This window comes from Lissotriton helveticus, chromosome 1_2 (genome assembly GCF_964261635.1).
Source record: "Lissotriton helveticus chromosome 1_2, aLisHel1.1, whole genome shotgun sequence".
NCBI lineage: Eukaryota > Metazoa > Chordata > Amphibia > Caudata > Salamandridae > Lissotriton > Lissotriton helveticus.
Genome location: NC_136058.1, coordinates 95,464,646 through 95,485,701, shown reverse-complemented (window position 1 = coordinate 95,485,701; position 21,056 = coordinate 95,464,646). Strand labels below are relative to the sequence as shown.

Here is a 21,056-nt window from a genome sequence, read left to right as displayed (position 1 = left end):
ATGAAGAAAAGGCAAATGAGGACGAAAAAAAAGAAAAAAAAAATGAAAAATAAATAAATAAATAAAAGCGTTGCTGATTTGATACTATTGAGCAAACTGGGCACTGATCTGGTATAGAACACCCGCCTCCTCAGTGTGTTACTACATAAATATTAAACTTATAAAATATGCCTTGGATGGCATGTGACATGAAGGAGGTTGAAAAAGGCCTTTCGAGTGACATCTGATGATTACAGGAGAGTGTGTGGAGAGAAAGATCCCCTCATCCCCCGTTGTGGATCTCTATGGTAATGTGTCCATTTTAGAAAGTGGTTTTCTGGCAATATGGAGCCGCCATAGTTATCAGAATACCATAATTTCCACCATTGTTTATCCTGGGTGGACCATATGGGTATGAGGAGTAGGATGTACTTGAACCTAAAAATAAATGGATCACTCTCCTCCTGTTCGTGGCCAGGGTAGTTGTCACACTGCTGGAAGCATTCGACTGCCTAAAGGTGGACAAAAGTATAATTCATAGTGTTAAAGTAGAAAAGCACCAAACAGCAAGGAATTAATATAATAAATATCCCATGTTGTTGGTGACTCTTATTGATTTTGTCAAATGGAGAGAAGCCTGCCGACTGACATCCAGCTACCTTCGAAACAGATCTCTTACAAATCAAGGGCAGGTGGTTTTACGAAAATCCAGACAATAAGTGATTACTCAATTTTCAGTTCTTTTTGAAGGGGCTGTTAGAGTTCAAAAGATTCTCAGGTTATTGAAAAGGTAGAATTGTAGAGGGTGGTGGTAACCTATACTGGTATGTAGACTCCAGAATGCAAGTTTTTATATTCTGGGATTGGTATAGAAATGGATCAAAAGTCAGTAGATCAACAAAAAATTACAAGATATGCAACAAAAAAATCATGATTTATGCAAGTTTGAGGATGATGAAAGCTGAGCTAAAGCCTACATAGGAAAATCATTAAGAGGATCATGTAGTCACATCTCTTGGCACTGATGATCATTTGAGCTGCCAGGTAGAAGATGACTGTTAAGTGTGCTAAGCCTAATTTGGACAGGCACATGGATACTATTTTTCTGTTATTTATGTTACAAAACTAGGAATTTTACCACTGAACTGAAGTTGTCTAGAGATTTACCCTTCCTTAGAAGGTACGGTTAATAGAAAGCGCATTTAATTGTATCTTGATTTGGTCACATAGTTTGAAATTACTGTTGAAGTAAAGGAAAAGGATCTTACCAATGAGACATAAGTAGATGTAAGAGAGTGAGTTTGACGGGGCTGGAAGAGAAGATGAGGGATTTATAGAGTAGAGAAATAGAAATTTAGGCCCATATTTTTAAAGTTCTTGTGTCGCCCTTACGCCAGGTGACACATAACCTAAGTGAGAGTTATCAAGCCACTCAAAGCCACCTTGCATGATCCTGCATGGCTTGATAAATCTAGAGTAACGTAAAGCAGCACAATTCGCTTCCTTGCATTACTCTGCAGAAGGGAGAAGTGCCGTGGGTGGAGCATAAGTGTTCTCACTCATCTACCATGCATTCTGACACATTCCCATATTTGTGTTATCAAAAGAGACTAGCTTAAATATGACCAATATTGTTAGGACTCTGATTAGATTTGTCATGGGCACCTCGTTGGTGAGTTCATGAAGCCCTCACCCACCAACCTGGTTGGTGGCATGCTTCATCATCGGGCCCACCCAGTGACACCTAATGTGTCCCGGGTGTGCTGCGACGCCTGATTACAGCAGAGCTGGTAGTTTACTGAGAGTGCAGTGTGAGGTGTAAAATGAAGTGTGAGTTAAAACGGCTTGGCGAGGGTCCCAGTACCCGAGGGTAAATTAAATTTTAATAACTGGGCCCCCGTCAGCGGTTAAAATAAGGCTTGGGGATGTTTAAGGGAGGCGAGTTACTACCTCCTACATCCATCAGTTGGTCTCCCATATTTACCAACACTAGTAGATCTGGGAATGCATCAGAACTGTCCGCCTCCCCACCAGAGGCTCAACGAGCAGACCTATCTTTGTTTCCTCTTTTTAAGTATGCAGCGTTTCGCAACACACTTAGAATGAGGAAAATGCCGCTGAGGATTGTTTTTGTGCAGGAAGATGCCCCTTCCTGCACAAAAACAATCCAGCCTACCACCCAGTCACCCTTGCACCATGGTGCAAGGGTTCCTGTGTTGGCGCTAGGTGGCAGTTTGTGTGCCAGCGCAGACAGAGAGCCGAAATGTGCCTTATAATGTTAAATAAGGTGCATTCCTGCCCTTTCATGCAGCGCAGTGCAGCAAGGTAGCTTACTGTGTTGCGTTGCATGAGGTATTGATTAATATGAACCACAGTTTTAATAGAACTTAGCATAAGAAAAAGGGAGGCATACCTTAAACAAGTCATGTAAGATACAGTTTCAACCAGTTGCTATTTTGCAATGGTGGTACTCTGAGACACAGCTGAGGGTTGGTTTCTAACTGTTCTATCTAAATTTGAGTGGAGAAGGAACCAGAATTGAACCTCGTGGAACACAGTTTTCATAACCTGAGATCTGCCAGTGAAAAATAATGAATGCCCTGGGTTCTGCTGTAGTAACGTCCATACTTGTGGGCTACAGATTTTGAGCTCTCCTCTCAGGGAACTCTCTGGGCTAAAGGGGCATATTTTCCTTCTCTGAATTAGCTCCATGACATTCATGACTAAAGCAATGTAACATTCCATACATACGGCAATCAAATCAATTGCAAAGTGCAGAATAGTCTGTGTATGATCAACTACCTGCACAAAGCTGTGTTGCTTCACTCTTAAACGTGCAGCCCACCCCATACCTATAATCAAGGCAGCACTCAAGAAATGCTGTAAACGGAGTGTAGACGTAAATGTGGGAAAAACGGCCCCTCCTGTCATATCATATGGGAGTGTGAGCAAATACAAACCTACTGGCACGCCATACACCGCACACTCAGCAAGGTACTCACAATAGACTTGCGTCCGGAGGCACGCAGGTGTCTCCTGAACATTTGGGAACCAACGGACCTCACCTCCTACACTAAGCTATGGGCAACACAGGCAGTAATGATTAGTGGAGAAGTGTGGCTCAATGGTTAGAGCAGGCAGACCTTGATGCAGAGCTCTGGCCAGGGACCAGGGTTCGATTCCCCCCTCGGTGGGTCTCCGGCTCATTAATTCCCCTGACTGGATATTCTCGCCTCAGTGCCTGTTCTGATCATGGGTCCCACGCTGCAACTCTGGGCAATAGCTTGCTTAGTCTCCACAACGGCCCCAAAAGCGCTGGGATGCCTACCTGCACCTGGGGGGTGCCCAGGAGTGGACATTTCCCAGGAAAGCCAGGAAGGGTTCCTAAGCGGTATACGGACAGCGCCGGGACACCTCCGGTGGAGGTAGCTGTGCGCTTTACAAATTCCGACATTTTACATTTTTTTTACATAATGATAGCAAAGGGAAACATCGCCCGACATTGGCGAGCCCTCCAACCACCGAGATTGGAACTATGGAAGGAAGATCTAGACTGGTGCATGTTCAGGGAGAAGTCAGTCTACATAGCCAGAGGGTGTCCCATGAAATAGAACAGGGTATGGGGGCCTTGGAACTCCTACAGAGAAGATATTTGCACCCCGCCGGCACATTTGAATGAAGATGAGAACCTTACACCCCCTGATTGTTATACATTGAGCACTATGATTTGAATCTCTGTAATCCAGAGCTAAAATACTTCAAATGTACGGTGTCTCCTTAACAAGTTCCTTCCAATATAGTATGTCATGTCGATAATATTTAATAAAAAGAAATGTTAAAATTAAAAGAAAGAAATGGTGTGATCAATTTAAGTGTGGTTGAAATGTACAATGCTCTCTGTAAGGCATTACCAAGATACTGACATCAATACCTCAGGCAACTGGGTTTAAGATCCTAGCAAGAAAATCGTGATATATCTCAAATTGAGTTCTGAAAGGCCAACTCACCCTCTTCCTATCCCACCTGTCTCACACAACTAGTTAAAAGACAGACAGAATGAGTCACTTAGTTGAATGCTTGCTGCTAATATATAGGACAACAAATCACTACAGTGCTAGACACTATATATCTCTTCTGTAAGTGCTAGAAAAATAGTATAAAAAATATTAATGAAATGTTTTTCCTTCTCCCTTTAAAAGACAAAAATGCAGATAGTGTGTTAAACTCATATGAACATTATATTTTGAAGAAATTTGTCAAGAAACGTTTTTCGTCAAAATATTCTGAATGAAAAAGAGACCATCCATAAGGGTTTTTCATAGCCAGATTATCCACCCTTCTTAAACCTTGCCGGATCAAAAATATGTGTTGGCTATGCGGCGTGTTATGGTGCCTCCTCTGTATCATTAGACTTAGTTGTGATTTGGTGAAGTCCTTATTCCAATCTATTCTCTAAACTTACATTTACTTCTGTTCAAATATTTAAATTTTCTCCAGACAGGTTTAGAACTGGGTTTTCTTACTTTCATACCATTATCAGATTTCATGTACAGGTTTGTTGTTTGTTCTATGTATTGTGGTAAAACTGATATAAAAAGGATTCTGAACATAATTTTACATATACAATTTCTACATAACATATGCTTTTCCACTCAGCTACACTATTGTTGTTCGTGGAGTATTCACAAAACCTCCAAGGACAAAGGAACACGATTATGAGAAGCAGTCAAGAGTGAGCAAAATTAAAATGAGAGACACCTATCTGCCCCATAAAGCTTCAGGTAATGTACAATATGCCTTGTTTGACTAAATAACAATTTTTCTTTATGGTAATGTAAGTGGTATTCTTTTAGCTTTGCCAATTATCATTTGTTGAGTGAACTAACATAATTAGAGGAAAAAATCTTAACTTTCACTATACTCTTTAAGTCTGTGATAAATGCCATCTTTTTTATCCTGTGTGGGATTTACTGGAGGTAACAGGGCACCTTTAGGGGGCCAACTACCCCTCCTATTACCTCTAGTAAGTCCCACACAGCAGGATTGCCCCGTCATTACAAACTGCAATGTCCCGGGGGTAGGTACCCCAGGAAATTGCTGAAGCCGGCCCTGGGAGGTGGCTGTCCCCAGGGAGGGCTCCAGGAGGGTGTTTCTACCCTGCCACCTGCCACCTTTTTTTGTTTTTTATCTTTTTTTTTTACTGTTTTCTTGTGATTGGGTTTATTGAGTCACAAGATGGCTGATCCGAGTTAGCACCCAAGTGCACCCGCAGCTGCGGCTGGGTTCAGGGTGCTCGTTTGTAGTCGGGTGCCCTGTTGATTTCAATGGGGATTCTCCGGTTCCAATAAAGACTGCAGGCTCGGGGACGAAGATCTTCTGGAGGTGACCACCGGTTGGAGAGGTAAGTTGCGATCCCTGAGGATGAAGAACACGGTTGGTTGGGCTACCCAAGGCTGTGGGACTTCGGGTGTATTTAGGAACCGGATTTTCTTACCAGCTCCGGTTGCAGTTGTAGGGGTCCTCCAGAAAGGGACTGCAGGCGTAGTGTGGAGTGTCGAGGCAGGTCAGAGATCATCCAGATCTCAGGTCAGGATCGCCGGCGAGACCTCTTCGTGGTGTTGGGCCACTCGAGTCTGTGGTTGAGCAAATCCGGTGCTCACAGGAGACAAAGTCTTTGGGGAGGAAGGCAGGGCAGGTCCTCTGGGTTCTCGAGGTTGCTGGCTGCAGGACACACCGGGATTTAGCTGGAGCAGGTTCGAGCTTGGGACAGGCCGGCAGGGCTGGGGCCAAGTCAGTGGGCATCCTCCTTTCCTTAGTTTCCACAGGCTCTTCGGTCCTTCTTCTTCTTGCCTTCTTTGTCTGTTCTTGTCTGTGGTGTCAAAGTTCAGGGTGGCCCCTGAATACTAGATTTAGGGGTGTTACAGGTAGGTAAAGGTTGGGACCTATGGGTCCCTTCCTTGGGTTGGGTACACCCACTATTATGTCACCCTCCAGTGGGAGGGGGCATATGTCTCACTCTGGTTGGCTGGGTCTCCCCATCTTCATGATGGCGGGAGCTGAGAGTTGTGCTTCACCTCACCTCCGCCACCTGAGGGGTGTGGTTGGTAAAGACGGGCACACCTCCCTTCCTCACTTGGTTTTCTCGCTAATTCTACTGCCCAAAGTGGGGGTCAGAACCGGTGGGGGCCAGTTGCTGGAAGTAGCAAAAGGCCTGGGGAAGCTCGCAAAGGCTTCAAGCCTTTGAAGCTTCCCCTTTGTGGTCCCTGCCCATCTTGGGGGAGGAGAGCTTGGCACCTTGTCCTAGGATGTTCATTGTTTCAGACCCCCCGAGAGCAGCAGGCTCTCGACCCATGGTCCAGAAACATGTCTAGTGGGGGCAGCTGGTGATCAACCACTCAGCCTGAACACTATTGTTATGTCGTGTTTCAGGGGGCATCTCTAAGATGCCTTCTGAGTGCATTTTTCATGATACCAAACTTCTCAGTTTTCAGTAAAGCCATCATGGTGCTGTGGGGTTCGTAATGACACCATATACTCTTCATGGCAGTCCTGCACTTACAATGTCTAAGAATTGGCTTGGACACTGTAGTGGTACAGGGCTCATGCACCTGTACCCTCAACAATGGTATAGTGCACCCAGCTAGAGGGGTGGAGGACCTATGCCAGGGCAGTGGGTTGTCGGCATGGCACACAGGGATATGTGCCATGTCGACTCTTCACTTTGTTCTGCACCAAAACACGCAGCCTGCAAAGGCAATGTGTGTGTTTAAAGGTACAGGGCCTCTAAGGGTGGCAAAATAAGTGCAACATCCCTTGGACGTCTAACCTGGCCACAGTGCCCTTGATACCTGTAGTACCATTTACGAGGGACTGACCTGTGGCCAAAGAGTGCCAATTGGTTTTTGTTTTTAATGCAGTTTTAGGGAAAGAATGTTGACCCTGGGCACCTGTTTGGCAGGAACCCAGGGCACACTCAGTCAAAGTACATCAGCAATTCAGCAAAAAGTGGGGGCAACCATGCAAAAAGAGGGCACTTCCTTACAATTGGTCATCTGTGAGTGACACAACTTTTTCCTAATCTCATGTTCACACCTGTCTAAAGAAAGTGTACTTCAATCCAGGGCTGGTGACCTTTATCCTATTATTGAGTCATTGTTGTGTGGTTAAACCAGTCCTCACATTGTAGTAATTCCAAATTAACTATATTTTCTCATTGTACATATAGGAACCAATTATAAAGTGATATGCATTAAAAGTAAAAAACAAAAAAAACAAAAAGCCCAGCTTGGTACCTGCATGTTTCTGTTTACATGTGTTGGTTAATTTTATTTTAAGCGTATGGCCACCATGTTGAGGCAGCAACATTTTTTTGGTTTTTTTTGATCTTGTGTGAGACATCAAAGGTAATCAAAAAAGAATAGAATTTAACCATTCACTATGCCAATGGTTGTTAACGAATTATAACTAGCTAAAAAAACAAAAGGGGAAAACTCTGCATCTGGTTCATTTATGAGTTTTAAATGTCAACAGAAAGTAAGATCACTTAAATAAGCCCAAAAAAAGATAATTTTCCTTCTACATGGATTTTGACGTAATGCCTGTAAATCATGTCTGCTGTTTTAATTTGATATAGTTTTGGTCCCTATTCAGTTGCTTCTTGAGCCTCAACCTGTTTTACCTAGTTTGTAAAACATTTGCTGACTGATATCATTTATATCTGCCTCTCCTTGCAGAGGGCCACATTGCCGCTAATCTGATTTGAGCTCATGCCTGTTTATTCCACCTGCCTTTCTCCCTCTTGCATTCCACCTGCCTTTCTCCCTCTTGCAGGTTCTTTTTCATTCAGTTTTCCCCTTTGTCTTTCTTTTCCTATCTTTCTCTTCCAATGTTCCTCTCCCTTTTCTGCCTTTCTCTCTTCCTATGGGCTATCGTCTGATGGTGAAATCAAAGACCCTTTTCACCGTAAATGAGTCAAGCGCACAGAAGCTGACGGGAGGAGTGCCTGAAAATAGTCTAACCACTGGCAATTGCTCAGGGTAGCATTCATACCTAATTAGTTTCAGACCCATCAATATGCAAATCAGCCGTGGTCCTGATCCAGTAGGAAGAGTCCAGCTCGTACTACCAACCCCGGCCCTCCTTGAGCTGACACACTGGCAACTCTAAGAACAGATTCAGGCTACCTACTTTTTCTGGCTCCCTTTTTTACAGAATGCTTCATCTGCCTGTTGGCAAACAGACCTATTGTAATCATTGTTGGCCTAGAGCGGGCTCTTTGTCAACCCCTTTCTCACAATTCTTTACCTTTCTGGTCTGTCTCACTTCAGTGGCTTTCCTCCATACTTCTGTATGTGTACTGCTATGGAATACTTATTTCTCATTTAGTTTTGATTGGGTCAATAAGACCTTTTTGACTTGACGTCAGGTATTGCATGGCAAGCATAAGGGACTATTTTCTCTGTCGTACTTTCCGCTTCTTTCCTGCCCTGCTCGGTTTGTTACATAATAAGACACCCCTGAGCACCCACTTACCCCCGACCCTCCTCACACTCCTAGCTCTGCCGAAGGGTATAGATGGTCAGTTGTTAAAATTGTTTATAGAGCATTCCAAAATGACTGTCTGTGTGTGCACGATATGCATCTAGGAATAATGTTCCTAAACTAACAGAAAACCCATTCCAAGATAGTTGCCATTTGTATGCACGTAATGGCTTTTCTTTTCGTTTAAGAAAAATCATTACAATACAGCCGAACTATGTATGAATCCATGCAGTGTGACCCTGTTACAATGAGTTTACTTTTAGTTTAAGAAGAATCATTACAAGGTGATCATCCCTAAGCGACTTTCTTTGGGGACAGTATGCAACAGGCTCTTCTGACTAAGCCATGTTTTCTATTGAAGGGATGAAGTATATTTACTATGGCCTTTGCAACAATTACTTATTTGCATTTTCTTTGTCACCCCACAGACAAACCACTGTTCCTAGCAACACAAATGGAGTCATCTATGGGACATAAAGAGGAGCTCTGGGAAAAAGAAGTTGACAATCTGGTAGACTGGACGAACACCCTCAGTATGGACATTTTGGAAGATTAAAATAGATTGTCATAAAAGGACGAGCTAACATATTCCTTTTCATAAATTAAGTTCGATATGAATACCAAGTGAAAGATTGCCTTGTTTTGGCAAAGGCACCACATTAGTTTCAAACTAAAATGCACATTAGTTTCCACAACCTTTGTCCCAGAAGCAGTTATGCGATCCTGTGCCCAGCATTATAATTCCACAAAGGAGTAGCCAGAAAATTAAAATACCCCCCACTTCGAACCAAATCTCTTATGGCACCAAGCAAATGTAGAAGTCATCACAACCCTCCTCAGAAGAGCTCTCTTGTTTCTTAAACCCAAGCATCTATCCTTATATCCTTTCATTCTTCCTCCCACTTGCTGATATCCACGATTTCACCTTTACATTCTGTCATTCATTCATTCTTTCATCTATCATTGAGCTTTTCACCATTCTATCCGTCCACCCATCCATATCTAAACCTACCCATCCATCTTTTCACTCATCCATCTCTCCATCCACTCTTTCACTCATCCATCTATCCTTTCATTCAACCATCCATCTTTTCACTCCGTTCGTCGCACCCATTCACCCTTCTACTTTTCCCCACATCCATTCATCCACCCAACCTTCCATCCTTCCGTTTACTCTACCACTCAAGCATCCATCCATACTTTCACTCATCTGTCCTTCAATTCTCCCTCCCATTCACTTATCATCCATTCATTTTATAATTCCATCAATCATTTCACTCATCCATTCATTCACCTTTCCTTTCCCTCATCCCATCTATCCTTCCTTTCACTCTTACATCCACCCTTTTACTCATCCATCTATATACTCATCCCGCTATAATTTCACTCTCCCATCAATCCGCCCTTTCACTCACACATCCATCTATATATACTTTCAATCAGTCATTCACATGTGTCTGCCAAGTTGCAGATAGATGAGTTCCATCAAGAATTCCACACCCGCTGTAGCTGCTAAAGTTGGGAGTTCACGACCCCTCAGCTCCATCCTGTCACACAGCCATTCATCCTTGCACTCATCCATCCATTCATTTTTTCACTCATCCAACCTCACATCCACCCTTTGACTCTTTCATTCATTCATCCATCCATCTTTTCACTCATCCATCCTTTCGCATCATCCATTCAACTTTTTATACTTCCATCCACCCTTCCTTTCATTAATCCATTATTTCACTGTCCATCCTTACATCCATACTTTCACTCACAAGTCTATCCATCATTTCAATCACACAACCCTTTTACGGTTTTACAAGTCTGCTGAGTTGCAGACAGAAGAGGCCCATCAAGAACACCACCCTGATGTAGCTGCTTAAGCGAGGGGTTGACAACACGCCTGTAATTCCACTGCAAACGGAAACCTTAATATCTACAACTTCCTATACTGTTTACTGAATTGTAAGTTCTATTTTGTAGCATGCTATAAAGAGAAAACTAATTTGTAACTATTGCTGCTACAAATATCCCCTGAATCTATTCTAATTTAAATCGTTACCATGGAATTTTATTTAGCCTACTTAATACTGTTTGAATGCTATGATGACCCTAATCGAGCTAACCCTCATTGGGTCTTGTTTACAGATAGGGACAAGCCCAGTGTGTTAGTGGCTGAGTTACGCATCACTAGTTGGTCTAAACACTTATTTAGCATAAGTGGGATCTTCTAACAATTTACTTGAGATGGATAATTGCTGGACAATGTGATTGAAAGCTCAAAAAATACAAGTAATTCTGTGTGGTTACTTTAATGCAAAACTGTCCAGTCAATTGTTCTTGGGAGCTCTTTATGAAGAACTAGATAATGTAATGTAAGTTTCAAGGCCCGCAACCTTGGAAATTAGGTCAAATAATATTGGGAAGATGTTGATCATGTTGATGCTCAGGCATGCCCCAAGCACCTCACCTACTAGATGATCAAGCACCCAAACCAACATTCTTCAAAGGTCCCTATTCAAGATTTAAACATTATGTATTGATACGCACTTTTACTTTTTTGTTCTGTTTACCTTTTAAGGAGCTGGCAAGTGATGATAAACCTCTCATACTACAGCTGATGCTCATAACAAGGTACTTGTTGCTCCTTTCCCCCGATTTATTAATGCAGGCTTAAATATTGGCATCCAAAGAAGGTGTGAACACAATTTGGAATTCAGAAATGGCTTAACAGATCATCTCTTATTCATAGCTATGAAAGCATGGTGTTCGAGGCACAGGAGAATTTTGCAAACTTAGATGTTGTCTTTATGATTGGGGATCCATACATTAGGGTAACTGTAACCCTGAGATTTTCCAAAGATCTTCCTACAAACCCATGTAGGGCTTTGTTAGGAAATGATAAGAACACAATGTTTTGCAAGAGAAGCAGTGTAGCTTGAACACAAATAATTCAGAAAATCTCTCCTGTTACATAATAGAATACAAAAAGCTTTTGAAACAAAAAATGCGTTTGTGGGAAGCTTCCTTTAACTCAGGGAAAAACAATGGTCCTATGGTTCTCTGGGAATTATGGTGTTAGGACCACAAAAAAACCAAATCCTAATATATATAATTAATTTAGTTTCCGTATCCAGGAGATTCTCTAATTTTTTTTAATGTTTCAGGCAAATATCATAAATTTATGTTCTGAAATTGTTCCGGCATTGTTAATGTGTCAAATCAAAACTATACAAAAAACATTTTTGTGACTCATGCTCTGCCCCTTCTATTGCAATGACTACAGAGGTGTTATTAGAACTGCTTTGTGACTCATTCTATCTTGTCTCTGAATTTTTTTCTTTGTATATGCTACAGTGGACCCTGAAACAATAACTGCCAGCTAGACTCCGGTGTGTAGGCCAGATAAGACCCAGTCAAAATAAAATGTATGTGATACAGCCAATCACTGTTCAAACTTGTGCTTTTGGAATTCCACGACTCCATTTTGGTTAATAACTCTTGGAGCAAATTGGGAGATTTGAAAAGACGGACAATTCAAGAAGTAGTGCCATTGATTTTAACAGACTATTGGATATTGCCTTGTGACTAAGCCTTATTGGATATTTGCAACAGCTTTAAAATAAATTTGTTGGAGACTTCCCAATCTGGATGAAAACCAATACTCTCGTAATCACAAGATTCCATATGTGCATTTTATTTCTAGCGGACCAAACCCGGAAATCTAAAGAGTCAGGATTTGGGCAGAAGGTGCCTTTTCTGACTTTCCTGTGAAATAAAAATATCCTGCACTTTGTGTTATGCACTTTATATGCTGACTTTAGAAAAAGAAGACAGCTTTTTTCTCAGGGTTAATTTTGCTAATTCACTTTCAGATTATTGAATACGTGTACACATCTTAATGTACTATTGACAACTGTGAAATAACGAAAATCCGATCCTAGGCTGTTTGATTTCACAACAAATATCAAGGTTTTTAAAAATGTTTGTTTGCTTTTCTGAGTGCTTGTGCACTCTTTACATAACATTTGTTTTTCCGTGAACAGCTATTTTGCTCCATTTTTGATCCATAAATAGTTTTCAGTAATTTGGAAAATAAGGGAATCTACTTTATATTTGTATGTTAATTATAAAAGCCAAAATAAATGCAGTTGATTGTTCTGCTGCTTCAGATACTCCCACTTAACCAAGCTATCAGATAACCATGTTGTTTCACATTAGTGTCAAATAAGAGAGTCTGTAATGTGCTTTCCAAAATGTGAGATGATTGACCATATTAAATACAAATCGTGAAGAAGCATGTGCTTTTTTAAATTAATATATTCTTATGTTTTAATTATAAACCCCGAGCCTAGCCTGGAGAACCTGAAAGCTGGTCATGTGAGTGCGGGAATATGTTGTGTGAGAGTCAATGCCCACAATTCTGAGAAGGAATGAAGTAGACATGGAGAGACTGACTGCTTTAGGGTTTATAAGCCGAAGGAGTTGTTGGGAGCCTTGTTGATGACTGATGAGTTGCTTCTTGAGGACTTCAGGAGGTATTTCTTTGAGGCCACTTACAAACATGTTTTCCGGATATGGAATTACACCTGACATTAGATCGTCGTTTCCTAGCTGCCCGTGCCTATATTGTTTCTTCTTTCAGCATTGAGACCCAGTAGGTCAGAACATGGACCACAATCTTCTGCTGGTCTAGGCTGCATTTAAGGAAGATGGTTCCTAAGACAAATCTCTGTTTGGAAATCCAGAGTGCATATTAGGACTGACAGCCATGAAGAAGGATGAATGGAAAAATCTGGCATCAGTGTGGAGGTGAGGAAGGATCCCACTAAATTTAATTATAGTGATGTAAAAGTGTGGGAGATTGTAGACCGATCATAACACCTTTGCTCCTCTTGAATTGCGCAAAAGTGTCTTGCATCCTCTCCCATGGTTGCTGAATTTACATCTCCGCTTTGCTTTTCTTCCATGCTTCCTCATTACTGAGCTCTTGGCACACATAGTAGGCAAGAGTGCTGGTCATCATGTAATGCCTGACTGGATTATATTTGATTTCCCATCCTTGATTCGTCACACCGAGGAACTAATGTGTGCCCCACCCTTCTATTTGTCATCCGCACTTTGCACCTATCCCTCTATAACAACAGCTTTCTGCCAATTTGCTTTTTAGACATTGATCGACCGATTTCTACAATGGAAAGAGCTTTCCTAGGAAACTGCTTTTCCCATGCAACATTATCTCTGGTGTGAGATTAACTTGTCACAGTAGATGCAATGTATAACAAATTAGAGGGGAGGTGGATCTCATACAAGATCCAAGGGCTCAAATTACCACTCAAGGAACCTCAGAATGGAAGGTCCAGCCGCAGTTAGAGCCCAAAGGGACAAAGTTAAGCAAAGGTAGACTCTGCTGTTCCTGTAGGTTAGATGAAAGAAAAGGTTAAAGGTAAGGTGACGGTCACGAGGAGGGGTAAGGTAGTGCTCAGTGGAGTGCTACCCTGGGTATCCAATATGTTGGTATTAATGGCCTCACACACCCTTGCGAGTGTCATGCTTCATCATTGGCGGTTGCTCCTCGTTGGGCAGGCGGTGCAATGCCCAACGGGCCCACCTCTACGAGGGGCTCTTTAACGGAGATCTTTTTACCAACTGCCTAAGGGTGAAGTGCGAGTGAGGGGCCGGAGGGGAACGGATAGTGTAAATGAGTGAGTTAAAACGTGGCACAAGGTACCGGAGAGCAATTTATTCTGGTGGTCCCTTGCCACAAGTAAAAAAATCATGAGGTCAACATGTTTCTCGCCTATGCACACTGGCGGCGATTCTTCAGGACCTAGTGGTTACATCTATCTAAAAGTGAGACATGACCTTGTTAAGTATCAGTTCAAAATAGTTGTACTACCTGTATGGGACAACTCTTGCCTATAGGTCAAGGTGTCTAGGTGTCAACAGTACCCGGTAGGATTTACATCAAGGGGAAAGAACCATAGGGATTTAAGGTTCTTTAAGCCTTGGTCAGCGCAGTCTGCCTACTCATCTCTACCGGGATCCGGATAGTGCCCATGTAACCACTAGGTCCTGAAGAATCGCCGCCAGTGTGCATAGGCGAGAAACATGTTGACCTCATGATTTGTACTGTAGTTCTGGATCGTTACGTGGAATCCTAATTTTCCAGCGATCATAGGCTACTCACTGTTTTTACTTGTGGCAAGGGACCACCAGAATAAATTGCTCTCCGGTACCTTGTGCCACGTTTTAACTCACTCATTTACACTATCCGTTCCCCTCCGGCCCCTCACTCGCACTTCACCCTTAGGCAGTTGGTAAAAAGATCTCCGTTAAAGAGCCCCTCGTAGAGGTGAGCCCGTTGGGCATTGCACCGCCTGCCCAACGAGGAGCAACCGCCAATGATGAAGCATGACACTCGCAAGGGTGTGTGAGGCCATTAATACCAACATATTGGATACCCAGGGTAGCACTCCACTGAGCACTACCTTACCCCTCCTCGTGACCGTCACCTTACCTTTAACCTTTTCTTTCATCTAACCTACAGGAACAACAGTAGATGCAATGCCTATAATTCTGTAAATGATGGATGTGAACATGAAGAGACTTTCCGAGGGTTCATAAGTCTGATGAGTTGTGGGGCATTTATTGATGGCTGATGAGGTGCTGCTTTAGGCGATGACTTTATAATCTTTTTCTGAAATACATAAACATATGTAAATATAGGATTGTCGTGTGTTAGTTTCTTTGTTTCCTTTCAATTGAGCAGCACTCATTGTGACAAGCCTAGTATTATGTGGTGCTGGATCACAAATTTATCCCAAGGAAACCCCTATACGAGAGAAGAATAAATGCGAGAATTGAAGTTTACCCACTGATCGCCCCATGTGAACTCATATTTCTTGGAATTTTAATAAGGACAGAGTTCTCCATGTATGATCTGAAGAATCTGGCCTTAGTAAATGCAGTATTAGCACACCCAGGAATGCCTTTTGCGGGAACGCTTCACTACGTGTGGTAATGCTGCATTGCATGTAATCCCGTTTTGGGCATTGTATCTAAGCCTGCATTATCTGGTCACTTTTAATGAGGGCCTATGCTTTTTAGTACCTATGTTTTTCACAATTTAAATAGACTTCGTTATCATTTAGTTTCCCTTCCTAGTAACACACTTTTCAATATTTTGATGAGTTTGTGTCCGGGAAAGTAGCAGCCTGGCTAATCTCTTAGAAACTCCTTTTCTGTGACTCCTCTTTCAAATATTCTGCAAATGCATGCCCTTTCACCTGACTGTCTCCCTGTGGGCCAGGCTCAATGTTGTTTCTGCCTTAGCTCCTGCCTCTCCCTTCTTTTTATTTTTATACCAAGGAATGTCACATCATTTCATTTCTGTTCCTTTGCAGGTTACTTTACTGGATCAGATCTGGGTTGATTTAAGGTGCACAGCTGACTGATCCTGGGCTGCAGCCTATGACATAGGTTGCAAGCTGCTTGTCTGGTGAAAGATAGCCCACTGTCATTGTGCATTTCTGTAGCACACAATCCGCTGTTGGTATGCCATTCGCACTGTTATTCCATGGCACTCCAGTGCTAGACCATATCTTGATGACAGGCACAAACCGTTTACCGCCCTTCTTACATGTTGGCATATAAGGCATTGAGTCATAGTGTCCCACAATAGTCTGCACTATACCCCACTATGTTTAATATATACATCCGGCCCTAGACTGTATTGATCAGGTCTCTGGGTGTCACATGCATGAATTATGCGGTTGGCACCCAGGTAGTTATTGCCTTTGACTAACGAAGGCTGGGTCCTTAAGACATGTTCCATTAGTGCATGCCTTATCTTACCTCCTGACTGCATCTCAATGCCCTGACAGTGAATTCAGACATGACTAACTCTATGCCTGTCAAACCCTTTCCCTGTCTCTTGTTTGGCTTCCTTTCTGGTTTTATCCTCCTAATCCGACAAAGCTTGTAAAGAATCTAGGCTTTTGTTTTTACTTGGAGGACAACCTGTCCTTAGATAGGCAGGTCAATCACCTGACCTGACCTGTTCCATCTGTTGAGGTTGTTGAGAAATACTGTTCCACTGGTCTCCTCACAGGCTCATCAGATAGAGGTCCAGGCTACCACCCTTAGTTGTCTCGACTATTGTTACTCCATGTTTTTAGGTGTCCCGTCTGGTGTGCTGTTGAAGCTTCTGCCTGTTAAAAATGTTGCTTCTAAATTAGCCTTGGCGTCCAGTAGTAAGGAGGATTACGTTTAAATTCCTCTGCTGGGTGCTTAGGGCTAGATTTAAGCGTATATGATCTGGAGGCAGGGTTTTCTCTGTGACGGCTTCTAAGTTGTGGACTTCTTTGCCTATAACCCTGCACAAAATCCCTGTATTGCTTTAATTCAGGAAAGCCTTGGACACCTGACTTTATGCGTGGCGATGCTGTCCTGGTTTTAAATCGCTCGTTCTCATGTAGCTGGGACACTGAATTAGAATGTCTTACAATTGTTGTAGGCTATTATTGGTTTTAGTCTCTTTAGCGTCTGGACACCCATCTGGTATTTAGGCGCTCAATAAGTTCCATGCCTTAACACATCCACAGGTGATTTTGCAGACAGACGGAAGCTTTTGATGCAAACCAGAGTTTGATTCGCTTTGTGGAAATATGCAGTCAGTGGAGTGAGAAGTGTGGCTCAATGGTTAGAGCGGCAGGCCCTGATGCAGAGGTCTAGCCCGGGACCAGGGTTCAATTCCCCGCCTCGGCGTGTCTTGGGCTCAAAATTCGACGGACCTGAAAATTCTCGCCTCGGTGCCTATTCCAATCATGGAGTTCCACTCTGCAACTCTGGGCAATAGCTTGCTTAATCTCCACAACGGCCCCCACAACGCTAAGGATGCCTGGCCTCCACCTTGGGGGTGCCCAGGAGTGGACACCTCACAGGGAAAGCCAGGATATTCGTACAAGCGCCTTGAGACCCTTGTGGGTGAGTAGTGCGCTATACAAGTATCAATTTACATTTACAATTATGACACAGCTCTTTTGGGTAACTGCTAACATTAACCAATTGAAAGTGTGTGATAAGTGTCTAGTGAAAGAAGTGCTGGTGGTAGACTCGATAGCCAATTACTTGGGGGTGAACTCTGCTGGATATGTGTTCAAATTGTTTCTTTAAGGTATTCTTTTTATGGATAGTTAGGTTGCTTCAGGTTATCTATGCCTCCCTTTTATCTTATGTTACTTTCAAATTACAAAGATATTTTTACAGATATGAAATTATACTTTGCTGTAGTCTGTGCTTTTCCAGCTATCCCCTTCCCGCTATTTGTCTCCTTTCTACATTAAGACCAGGTTAGTCAATTAATCAATCAGTCATTTGTTATTATCTGGCGAGCGCTGGGATGCCTATTTGGTAACCAGGCGCTATACAAAACTCAGAATAATAATAATAATAATAATAATTTGTTAAGCGCACTACATACCCGCGAGGGTCTCAAGGCGCTGGGGGGTAGGTGGGGGCCGCTACTGATCGAACAGCCAGGTTTTTAGTGTCCTCCTGAAGGTCAGCAGGTCTTGGGTCTGTCGTAGGCTCAGTGGGAGGGTGTTCCATGTCCTGGCGGCGAGGTGGGAGAAGGATCTCCCGCCGGTGGTTGTTCTTCGGATGCGCGGGACGGTGGCGAGTGAGAGGTCGGCAGAGCATAGGTGGCGTTTGGGGGTGTAGGAGGAGAGCCGTCTGTTGAGGTCTTGTGGAGTGCCTTGTGTGCATGGATGAGGAGCTTGAAGGATATCCTCTTGTTGACAGGGAGCCAGTGCAGGTTTCTCAGGTGAGGGGTCATGTGGCCGTGTCGTGGTACATCGAGGATCAGTCGTGCCGAGGCGTTTTGATGCGTTGTAGTCGATTGATGAGCTTGGTCGGGGCTCCCGCATAGAGGGCGTTTCTGTAGTCGAGTCTGCTGCTGACGAGGGCCTGGGTGACTGCCTTTCTTGTATCTGTAGGGATCCATCTGTAGATCTTGCGGAGTATGCGGAGGGTGTTGAAGCAGGAGGAGGACCCGGCGTTGACTTACTTGGTCATTGAGAGCGTTGAGTCGAGGATTATTCCCAGGTTGAGTGCGTGGTCGGTGGGGGTCGGGGCAGACCCCAGTGCCGTTGCCCACCAGGAGTCGTCCCAGGCTGACGGTTTGGAGCCGTGGATGAGGACCTCCTTCTTGTCCGAGTTCAGCTTCAGGCGGCTGATCTTCATCCAGTCGGCGACGGCCTTTATTCCATCATGGAGGTTGGCTTTGGCGGTGATGGGGTCCTTGGTGAGGGAGAGGATCAGTTGAATGTCGTCGGCATAGGAGATTATGTTGAGGCCGTGCTGTCGGGCGACTTGTGCAAGCGGGGCCATGTAAATGTTAAACAGTGTTGGGCTGAGGGAGGATCGTTTGGGTTCGCCGCAGATGAGCTCGGAGGCTTCGGAATGGAAAGGGGGGAGGCGGACACTCTGGGTTCTGCCGGAGAGGAAGGAGGTGGTCCATTCAAGAGCCTTGTCTCGGATCCCTGCGGCGTGGAGGCGTGCACATAGTGTGCGGTGGCAAACAGGGCAAAGGCGGCGGAGAGGTCTAGGAGGATGAGTGCTGCAGTCTCCCCGTTGTCTAGCAGGGTCCTGATGTCGGTGGCGGCAATGAGGGCGGTCTCGGAGCTGTGGTTGCTGCGGAACCCTGACTGGGAAGGGTCCAGGATTCTGTTCTGTTCGAGGTATCGGGTTAGCTGTCTGTTAACGATTTTCTCGATGACTTGGCCGGGAAGGGGAGCAGAGAGATGGGCCGGAAGTTCTCTTGGGTTTTTTGAGTAGGGTGTTGATCTCAGCGTGTTTCCAGCTCTCTGGGAAGGTCCGGTCTCAAGGGAGAGATTGATGATGTTGCGTAGGTGGGGTGCGATGGAGCTGCTTGCTTTGTTAAAGACGTGGTGCGGGAATGGGTCTGACGGAGAGCCGGAGTGGATGGTGCTCATGGTCTTGATGGTGTCATCGACGCTCATGCTGGTGCAGGCTAGCAAGGGGACTTGGTCGATGGTGTGTGGAGGGTGTGTTGTGTTGCTGTCTGTTGGGGCTGTCTGAGTGTTGAAGCTGTCGTTGATGTCTACTATCTTGCGGTGGAAGAAGGTGGCGAGGGAGTCGCACAGGGCTTGCGACGGCGGGATGTCGTTGGTGTTGAAGCTGGAGTTGGAGAGTTTCTTCACGATGTTGAAGAGCTCCTTGCTGCCGTGTGTGTTGTTGTCGAGGCGGTCTTTGAAGGAGGTCTTCCTGGCAGCCCTGATGAGGTGGTGGTGGTTGCGGACGGTGTCCTTGTGTGTTGCGTGGCTGTCTGGAGTTTGTTCACTGTGCCATTTTTTCTCTAGTTTCCGGGAGGCTTGCTTGGAATCTAGGAGTTCTGCGGTGAACCAGCTGGCCCTCTTGCTGGTGTCTCTGTGGGGGGGTTTCTTCAGCGGGGCGAGAGTGTTGGCGCTGTCCTTGATCCAGCGCCTGAGGTTGTGGGCAGCGACGTCGGTGTTGAAGGGTTCGGCGGGTGGGCTGAGAGCAAGGTTTGCAATGCATGTAGTTGGTCTTCGGTGATTTTGCTCCAGCGGCGGCGGGGGATCTGTTGGGTGCGGGGGGGTGTGGTGGGTTTCTGGAAGGTGAAGTGGATGCAGCAGTGGTCGGTGGTGTGGCTGACGGAAACGTGCGGGCTTGAGGAGAAGACGGGGTCGACCGTGTTGCCGGCGGAGTGGGTGGGCGTTGTGACGAATTGTCTCAGTCCTAGGTTGGCGAGGTTATCGATCAGGGTTGTGGAGTTGTTGTCTTTGTTGTTCTCAAGGTGAAAGTTCAGGTCTCCGAGGAGAATGTAGTCGGTGGAGGTCAGGGTGTGCGTGCTGATGAAGTCGGCGATGGAGTCGCTGAACTGGGGGCAGGGTCCGGGGGTTCGGTAGACGAGGGTGCCTCTGAGGGTGGAGTTGGGGTCTGTGTGGATCTGGAAATGCATGTGTTCGGCGGTGCTCAGCGCTGTGGACGATGGCGATTCCTCCTCCGACTCCGTTGGTGCGGTCTCTGCGGGTGATCTTGTAGCCGTCTTGGATGGCTATGGCGATGTCGGGTGCGGCGCAGTTGTTCAACCAGGACTCTGTCATGAAGGCAACGTCCGGGGAGTTTGTGTTGAGCAGGTCCCAGAGCTCGACGGCGTGTTTGCGTGTGGAGCGGGTGTTCAGTAGTATGCATCGGAGGTGGTTGAGGTCTTTCTTGGCGGGTGGTTCGTCGGCTCTGTGGCTGGTGTAGCTGCAGTTCCGGCAGGTGAAGGGACCGTGTGTGCGTTTCGGGGCGGCCTTGAAGCAGTTGTGGGTCCGTCCAGGGTTGAGAGCATGCAGCGTGCTGGCATCGTAGTGGCGGCGGTCGTCATGGCGGGTGCGGGGGCCAGGGGTTCTGGGGCTTGGCACGGTCCGGGCGCGGACGGGTGCAGACGGCCTTTCCACGTGCCAGCGGTGCGACCGAATAGCGGCCGGCATGTATGGGGAGGAGGGAGTGAGGAG

At 44.9% G+C, this 21,056-nt stretch overlaps 1 protein-coding gene across 2 annotated transcripts in view; it reads left to right on the top strand.

The window, feature by feature from the left end:
- Positions 1-11,956, top strand: part of UBE2U (ubiquitin conjugating enzyme E2 U) — a 357,359-nt gene extending 345,403 nt beyond the window's left edge. For both annotated transcript variants that reach the window (XM_078669184.1, XM_078669191.1), the window contains exons 10-11: positions 4,636-4,760; positions 8,949-11,956. In XM_078669184.1, coding sequence (XP_078525310.1) covers positions 4,636-4,760; positions 8,949-9,076 — 253 coding nt within the window. In that variant the 3' untranslated portion in view covers positions 9,077-11,956. The remainder of the gene's footprint in view (positions 1-4,635; positions 4,761-8,948) is intronic.
- Positions 11,957-21,056: the final 9,100 nt, after the last annotated feature.